At 40.2% G+C, this 9,598-nt stretch overlaps 1 protein-coding gene across 1 annotated transcript in view; it reads left to right on the top strand.

Moving 5' to 3' along the window:
* The first annotated feature begins 300 nt into the window (after nt 1–300).
* The window catches only part of CNTLN (centlein, centrosomal protein), a 263,928-nt gene continuing 254,630 nt past the window's right edge, over nt 301–9,598 (top strand). The window contains exons 1-3 of the mRNA XM_014542362.1: nt 301–328; nt 1,266–1,318; nt 3,938–4,026. Of these exons, the coding sequence (XP_014397848.1) occupies nt 301–328; nt 1,266–1,318; nt 3,938–4,026 (170 nt within the window). The remainder of the gene's footprint in view (nt 329–1,265; nt 1,319–3,937; nt 4,027–9,598) is intronic.

Raw genomic sequence — 9,598 nt, 5'->3', positions numbered from 1 at the left:
AGAGAACTCAGCCAGTTATTTTATTTTTTTGTTATACATTTAGCTCTGCTGTCCAGTCACTCAAAAAGAAAAAAAAATTGAGAACATACTGTATTAAATAATTAGAATCCTTATCATTGATAGTATCTTTATTCTGGGAGGTGAATATTTTCATGCAGTTAATTTTCATAATTTATTGAGTGGATACTTTGTACTATACTTTGTAATTAAACTCCTTCCATTTTTTGTTTAAATATGGGAAATATATTTCATATGTTTGTTGAATTCGTTCCTTCAGTACAGGTCAATTGGTGGCCTATTATGTTGTTAGACACTGAACTGGGGGCTGGTAGATTAGGAACCCAGTAAAAAAGACAATTTTGGGTGTTTGTATATGTAAAGTGGATATGTATTTCCATGCTAGCTGATAAGTGAAAGTCAAAGCTAATCCACTGCTAAGATAATTTAGGCTCAAGTCTCCTAGCATTTGGTCAACTCATTCATAGGCTGAGTTTAATAAACTGTGAGAAGGATTTTAAAATTTAATTATTTGATTCTGTGTAGAAGTTCTGTAGTAATAATAATTTTATGAGTAATTTTTAAAGGTTTGTGTTTTTTTTAAAGAAAATATTTAAGTGTTCTAAGGAAGTGAAATATAGGAAAACATAAAGACAATGTTATTGGCAGTGGTTAGTTTTCTTGTTTTAATAATGTCTGGAACAGTTTGAAAACTAGTTTTGTGTTTTCTGGAGCCTTTATTTCTTTTTGTATATGAAAGGAAGTCTTTTTAGCAACTAGAAGTATAATCCACATTGAAGATGATATACTATTTAAATAACTGAGGCACTCATAAAAACTAATACATAGACTATTCCCACATCCATTCATAGCATTTTATTGCTCATAAAAGAACTTTTTCTTTCAAACTAGGTATCACTTATGTATTTGAGTATTTTTAGGTAAAAAAGAAAATCTGCATACTGTTACTGACCATAAATAAAAGAAAAATTAATAATGAAATTTTAAAATAAAGAAATTTGGAAATTAGGAAGTACTTCCCAAAATGATTTCTGGGTATAAACTGTAAACAATAGAGTGTTTTTACAGGATTCTTTTCCTCAGAAGGAGGCTTTTTTCTCTGGACTCTATGATATAAACAGCTTAAGGAGAATTTATTGTTATTTTCTCTTTGTTGGGGATTGAAGGAGAGATGTAAAATAACTACTAACCATAACAACAACAAAAAGAAAAAAGTATAAATTAAAGTGTAAATATTTTCTCAACAGATATTTATAGATTCCTTAGGTCACTTTCACTGCTAGATCGAAGTCCTTTATTAGTAAGTCATACTTTTTTAAGCTGAAGTAACCCAGTTATTTTATAAATGTTGAAAACATTTTTTTTTACATTTTTATTTTTATTTCTGGCTTAGTACTTTAGTTGAGATTAAAATACATGTCAATCTTTGCTAATTTGTTTGGAAGCAAGCTAGAAGATATATTTATAGCTAACATTGGTTTCAAGAGATTTTATAATGTCATCAACATACCTTTTAAAAATAGGGATATTAAAGCACATAATGTTGTATTAGCTTACTTTTTCCATATCTTCATTGCTTTTTGAGTAGGTTATGACATGTTTATATATGGAGTGGGCAAAAGTAGGCTTACAGTTTGTATGGCAAATAATACAATAATCCTATATAATAAAGAGCTAATATGCTAATTAGACCTGATGGCAGAATAACCTTCCGGAATGACCTTCCGGATGACCTTCTGGAAGGACCAGTGGGTGGGCCACAAGGCAGCCAGGGCTGTGATGGGCCAAGCCCCTTACACGAATTTCGTGCATTGGGCCTCTAGTTAATAAATAATACAAGAATAAACTATTTTTGCATACTTAAAACTGCAAACCTACTTTTGCACACCCTGTATTGACATTTCTTGTCTTTAGCCCAAATGTTGAATTCTTACCTTTAAATGGATAAAATAATGCATGATTTATAAGGATTGTTATAGTACTCTCTAGTATTCAGGCTGTCAGAAGTCTTTAAAGAAAAACAACACAGAATAGATAAAACATTAGAGTATTAAAAAATGAAAACATAAAATTTTAGAAGTAAATATAGGTAAATATATTTCTAATATTGGAGTAGAGAAGGGCTTCTAATTGGTACATAAAATCCACAAGCTATAATGTAATTGATGGATAAATTTGAATATATGAAATAAATAAATACCTTTTCTCCCCAAAGGTAGTTAAACAATAAGATACTGGAAAAAAATATTTCTAACACAATTGGTAGACATAAAACTAATTTTAAAATTTCCAACAACACTTCTTATATTTTATTGGCAGAGCATAGTCACATAGCTTACAGGCAAGAGAGGCCTGTCTTTTAATTGGGCAGCAAAGAGCTAAAATGTTTTCTGTAACTAATAAGAAAGGGATAATGGATGATAGAAAGAGCTACAGATAAGTGATATCTGCCACACAAGTAAACATGAACAAACAATCAAAAATAGTATTTTAAAATGTGCTGTGAAAAAAAAAAATTAAACAGGTCAAGGGGTTACCAGAGACTTACCAGTTTTGGTGGCTATAAGTATAATTAGGGAAGTCTTCCTGAAGAGGTGACATTTAAGCCAAGACCTGAATGAAGTGAAGGAATAATCTACATGAAGATCTGGTGGATAGTACATGTACAAAGGCTCTGGTACAGGTGGAGCAAAAAAGGCAGTGTGAACAAGGGAAAGAGTGATAGATGAGGTTGGACAGGTGTATGTGGGGCCAGATAATGGGGGGTCTTGTAGTCTTGGTAAAGAGTTTGGATTCTTTTCCTAATTGACAGGGATCAATTGGAGGATTTTGACTTGTTAAAAGGCCAGGCGGGGACCATTGTGGAGAGCTGGGCAAGAGATGGACTTGACTTGGACAAGGGTGATAGTTATGGAAGAGTTGAGAAGTGATTAGAATTGGGATATATTTTGTAGCTAAGGCCAATAGGATTTACTGATGGTTTGGTTATGAAATGTGGGGAAAAGAGAGCAACTCAGATTGAATCCTAAGCCTTTGAACAAATGAGTAGATGGTGTCATTTTCTGAGACACAGAGGTGTAGGTTTTGGAAAGGGTAGGAAATCAAACATTTTATTTTGGGTAAGTTAAATTTGGGATACCTATTAGGCATTCAAGTAGAATTGTTAGGCAGTTGGAGATTCAAGATATGGGTAGAGGAGACAGCTAGGAAGAGAAATGTGGGAGTCATCAGTGTAGAGTTGATATGTAAAACCATGGGATTGAATGAGTTCACCTAGAGCTGTGGTTCTCAAAATTGTGTGCACAGAATTACCTCAGGATTTTTTAAAAAATACTTGAACCTTACCTGAAACAAATTAAATCAGAATCTCTAGAGCATCACTATGTAAAGAAAACACAAACTCCCCAAAAGTGATTCCTAGCAGTCAACAGTTGATAACAACTGATCAAGGCCTTATGGACTGAAACTGTTTATTGTCCATTTGGATTTGGGTATATAGATGACCTTTAGAAATTATTTTAGCATAATAGTGAGAAGGGAAATCTGACTGGAGGAGGTTATAGAGTAAATGGGAATTAAAGAAATGGAGACAGAAGGGGCTCTTTCAAGGAATTTTGCTGAAAAGGGAGCAATAGCTAGAGGGCCATTTCCTTTTAGATCAAATTTACCTTGATAGTCAGCATTTCAGTGTTTATACTCTAAAATGTGAAGGGTAGAAATAGTGTAAGTGTATATGGGTTATCAGTACAAGAACTTTTTAAAATAAAGCTACCCGCTATATTTTTTAAGAATCTATTTTATAGTTATAGTACTAGTAATCAAGTAATATGGTGTTTTCATTTTTAACTTTATGTAGTGTATTGTCTTCTCTGTTACAGCTACAAAGCAATGCATTTAAAATGTCTTCTTTTTTTTTAAGGCTGATAAAGAATTTGTATGGTCTTTGTGGAAACGTCTCCAGGTGACAAACCCAGATATCACACAAACAGTCAGTTTGATTGTAGAAAGGTAAGTGCCCGAGTCATTTTTTCATGAGTATTTCGTTTGTTGAATTTGTTTTTCTTCATTATGAAAATTAGAACTTGGTGTTAATCCCCTAAAGTGGCAATTTTCAACCTTTTTCATCTCATGGCACACATAAACTAATTACTAAACTTCTGCGGCACACCAAAAAATATATTTTTTGCCCATCTGTCAAAAAATATAATTTTGATTCATTCACACCAGATGGCTATCATTGTGTTGGCTGTTGTCATCTTTTATTTGAAAATCTAAGGGAAAAGAGGTCAGTGCCTCTGACTAGTCAGGTAATGCATGTTTTCAAAATTCTTATAGCACACCAGTTGAAAATCGCTAACTGAAAGAGATGTATTTGATTTCCAGATGATAAAAGTATTGGATTTATTTCAAGGGATGCCAGTTCACCAGGTAGTACAGATAAGTAAGCCATATCTCTTGCTCATATTCTGACATATTTGGGAAGTTTGCAAGAAAGGGGTAAACTGTGTGTGTGTGTGTGTGTGTGTGTGAGAGAGAGAGAGAGAGAGAGAGAGAGAGAGAGATATGAGCTATTACAGCTCAACTTTAAAAATTGGAGAAGTCCCTGTTGTTTGGCTTCTTACTCTTAGATTGCTCTTGTTGGCATCTTCCTAGTCATGCTCCATTTTCCCCTAAGATAATTGCAGTATTTACTTTAAAGCCTGGGATGACCTTGCCAGAGTGTAGTAAGTATTCTGGAATAGGTTGAGGGATTTCACTTAACACTATATTATCCAGTGTGAGATGCCGTTATTCAACTGTAGATTATTAGGCCTCTACTTGGTCATTAGAAACAACAGAGTGATGTTAGGTACTCCTTATCAAACATTTGATATACAGTACTCCCATGACACTTAGCAGAGCAATTAAAAACTTGCTTTCCTATTAAATGAATTCCATTACATTTCCTAAATGAGAAGCTAAGCATATGGATGCATTTTTCTTTTTCTTTATTGGAGTCATGATTATGTAACCTGAATATTATTTTTGATAATTTGAACTGCATTTACATTTGGAGTCACTTGCCCTGGGATCATTCGACTATTGCTGGCATTCAACTTTTTAAAATCTGTGATATATATCAATGTTTAATTTCACTGTCCTTGATTATTGTGAGCTCTTAAAATAGTGTAATCAGTTTCTCCTCCTGTTGCTTGTATGTCTAATTCATCAATCAGATTTCTCTTATGATAATCAGAATAAAGTCTTTTGTTAACATACCCTTGTAACTTCCTCAATCATCCTTGAGATAAAATGTGATCACTCTGCCCGCTCAGTTTTTTTTAGCAGAATAAGCCTTTGAGGAGATATATTCTTGGCACTTCAGTTGTCATTTCTGTTATTCTTTCTTTATCTTCCTCTTTTTTATTTTTATATATTTTTAAACTTGCTAATTTGTTATATGTTTTAACTTTCCAAAGCTATTCTTTAATTTTCACTTTACTCTTGGTTGTGACAGAAGCAAATATTAAATATTTTAGGTCATTGTTCTCATCATTTAATATTACTATTTTTCATCTATCTATATAAAAGCCCAGTGACCCTTATGGCAGAATGACCAGAATGACTGGTCACTATGATGCACACTGACCATCCTGATCACCTGATCGGGGCCTGCTGGCCAACCTCCCGGCTGGCAGGTGGGGAACCGAGGGTGGGTGGCGGTGGATGGGGGTGGCGCCAGGTCAAGGCGGGTGTGGGCGGGGGCTGGGGCTAGCTGCTGGCAGCTGGGGGAAGGAAAGCTTTTGAAAAACGTCTTTCTGGGGAGGCTTTTCTTTTCCCCCCAGTGGCACTCAATTCAAAGGCGCTGGCCACGGAGCCGCCTGCCGTGGAGTCGCCCAATCTCTCCCCACACCCACTCGGATTGAGTCTGGTGCACAGCAGGGCGGAACACCCTGAGCCGCTGCCGGTAGGCGGGAAGCTGGCAGGGGTGGGGCGTGGACGTAGGGGCCTCGGAACTGGACCACCTGGCCCCCAGCACGCTCTCCGCCTGGAAGTGTCCAGCTGCAGACCTCCGACCCCATTAACTGGATCAGTGTTGGGGTGGAAAGCGACCCAGGAGGGTGAGGAAATGAAACTTGGGGCGAATACCACAGGTGCAGTCCCCCTAACCTTCCCCTCCCAGGATAATTCTGCGCTCCCTAACCTCCTACGTGCCAAGAGATAAATGTGGATTTGAAAAGAGGCAGGCCCCAGAGGAGCTTCAGCTGGGGGTACCAGAGGAGTTACTCACTTCTGACACCCCACCCTTTGCTTTAAGGCTGCATTCTCCTTCCCTAACACATGTTGCTTGAAGTACACGATGGTTTCTGTTTAAACATGCGATAAACGTGGGGAAAGCAAAGTTTTGTGCTTTAAAACAAGAGTCTGGAGTCTTTGGGGTCTCTCTCTCTCTCTCTCTCTCTCTCTCTCTCTCTTTCTCTCTCTCTCTCTCTGACAGACACACACACTCATTCACTCCTTCCTCCCCTCTTCCCTGGCCTGGCGAATCTTCAAGGAGGAAATTCCTCAGAGCTCCTCAGAACTCACCCTCGCTGGATTGGCCTCTGTTTTGTTTTTCTCTCACAAGGTTTTTCTCTAACCTCTAAACCGGCAGTCGGACGTCCCCCGAGGGATCCTGGATTGGGAGAGGGCACAGGCCGGGCTGAGGAACCTCCTAGCCCCTGTGCACAAATTTCATGCACCGGGCCTCTCATATAAAATACACAATACACAATCTTTATTTGAGAATTCTGGGCTACCCTGTCTGTGGGCTGCCACCCTCATGACATCATAGATGACATCAGCAATGGTGCAGTGGAATGCCCTCTTAGTTAAGAACTACAAAGGAGTGTTTCCATTAATGTTTCAATTAAAGAGTGTGTGTATATATATATATATATATATATATGATGTACAATTTATAAATAAATGTACATATATTGGGAGTAGGCACTCAAAAGCCTTTTGCTGATAAGATAGATATGTAATGAAAAATTTTGGAGTTACTGCTTTACAGTAAAGATTCTCAAAATTTACTGTAACAGTTAACTGTGAATAAGATATTAGAGAATTTACCTAAATGTAGATCTCTGAGACTTTCCCTGATCTACTGAATCTCTAGAGATGAGATTTAGGAGTTGTTTTTTTTTTAAATAAGCTTTCCAGGTAATTCTGTTGTTGTAGTTCATAGATTATACTATGAGATATTGGAATTTGAGTTGACTTTGAAATTGGAAACCTGTAAGTGGCATTTATCTATAAATATAAAAGACTAAGCGACCTTTACAACCAAATGACCAGAATTACCTGTTGACCAGTTGCTATGATGTGCACTGACCACCAGAGGGCAGATGCTCAACTTAGGAGCTGCCTCCTGGTGGTCAGTGCACTCCCACAGCCAACCTCCCGCGGCCCCTCCTCTTGGCTGCCCCCCCATGGGTCCTGATCAGGAGAACGGCTGGCCAACCTCCCGTGGCTTCCCACCCCTGCTGGCTGGCCAGCCTCCCATGGTCCCTTCCATCATGGCTGGCTAACCTCCTGCGATCCCTACACCCTTTGGCTGGCCCCCCCCCATAGGCCCCGATTGGGGAGCTGGCAAGCCAACCTCCCAGGGTCCCTCCCTCTGGCCGATTGGCCCCCCGATAGGCCTTGGTCACCAGCCAGGCTGAGGAATGCCACCTGTGCACGAATTCATGCACCGGGCCTCTAGTAAATTTATAATTATGTAAATATTTATTTCCTAAAGAACCATGTAATATGCTTGGATCTGATGAGAAGGGAAAATGTGCCATTCAATTTATATCTGTCAAAAAGAATATTTCTAATATCACTATCATCTTTATAGTCAATTAGTTACCCAAATTGTGCTACACTTAAGTCTGTGTAATATTTGTATTCCTGGAAAACATATTTTACCCCGGAATTTCTAATTGCCCTTCTTTTTTGCTTTTCTTGTCATAAAAAATGTCTATGTTCAGACATTTATATAGTGGCCCTTTGGCTTATGAATTTGGACCAGTAGCTTTCTAAACCTACTGATAACTGTTATTAGGAAAATGGTTGTTTTGAAAGTAGTCCTCAGCCATTTGTTGTAGGAAAATACTACAGTTAGCTCTTCTGAACATGGATGAGTGGGAAGCCCAGCTTTCTGGTAAATGGTTCCTTAATTAGTCATCTTGATTCTTGGGGCTTAAAAAAATAAATAAATAAAAAAGCTCTCCTCTACCTGAACTCTTAAAAAAAAAGATAATTATTTAAAAAACATTTTATTACTTAATTATGGTGACTGTTAAGTTCATACCTGCAGTGTAGACTGGCCCATTTGAGACTCAGGAGAGTTGATGATGCAGATAAAGACTGAAGGAAAATTTCTTGTTCATGGAGGCTGGTCTTTTTGTTCTCTTCAGGCCTTCAACTCATTGGATGAGGCCCACTTATATTATGGAGGACATTCTGCTTACTCAGATTCACCAGTTTAAATGGTCATCATATACAAAAACACCCTCCAGGTTTCCACATAAAATTAATCATCAGTGTAGGCTATTGAAGTCTTCAACTATTGTAATTGAGTTGTCCATTTCTCTTTTCATTTCTGTCATTTTTGCTTCATGTATTTTGGTCCTGTGTTTATTAGGTACATATATGTTTATAATTATTACTAGAGGCCCGGTGCATGAATTTGTGCACGGGTGGGGTCTGGCTGGCCCACCCTAATCGGGGCCGATCAGATCAGGCCAACCCGGGGAAGGAGATGTGGCAGGTTGGAGGTGTTGGAGGCCGATTGGGGGCCTGGCCGGCCGGAGGGGGCAGGTGCGGATCAGGGACCCGATCAGGCTGGTTGGCTGCCGCAGTGTGCATCATAGCCACAGGTTGTTCTGGTCATTCTGCTGTTCCGGTCGCTGGGCTTTTATATATATACTAGAGGCCCGGTGCACAAAAATTTGTGCACTCGGGGGACGGGGGAGGGGGGGTCCCCCAGCCCAGCCTGTGCCCTCTCGCAGTCTGGGACCCCTCGGGAGATAACGACCTGCTGGCGTAGGCCTGCTCCCGGGTGGCAGAGGGCAGGCCCAATCCCTAAGTGCAGCCCCTGGTCAGGCTCAGAGCAGGGCCGATTGGGGAGTTGGGGCGCCGCCCCGTCATGCACAGAGCAGGGCGGATCGGGAGGTTGCAATGCCACCCTCAGTCACGCTCAGGGTAGGGCCGATTGGGGGGTTGGGGCACCACCCCCTGTCACACTCAAGGCAGGGTCGATGGGGAGGTTGCGGCGCCACCCCCTGTCACGCAAAGAGCAGGGCCGATCAGGGGGTTGGGGCGCTGCCCCCTGTCACTCACAGAGCAGGGCCCATCAGGGAGGTTGGGGCTCCGTACCCTGTCACACACAGAGCAGGGCAGATCAGGGGGTTGGGGCGCTGCACCCTGTCACACACAGAGCAGGGCCCGTGGAGGGGGGGTTGGGGTGCCGCACCCTGTCACACACAGAGCCGCAGGGCAGTCAGGAGATTGGGGAGCTCCCCCCTATCAGGCACAGAGCAGGGCCCGTGGCGGGGGGGGGTTGGGGCGC

Source organism: Myotis brandtii, unplaced genomic scaffold, assembly GCF_000412655.1.
Source record: "Myotis brandtii unplaced genomic scaffold, ASM41265v1 scaffold30, whole genome shotgun sequence".
NCBI lineage: Eukaryota > Metazoa > Chordata > Mammalia > Chiroptera > Vespertilionidae > Myotis > Myotis brandtii.
The sequence above is the reverse complement of the archived record's forward strand: the minus strand, read 5'-3'. Positions and strand labels throughout refer to the sequence as shown.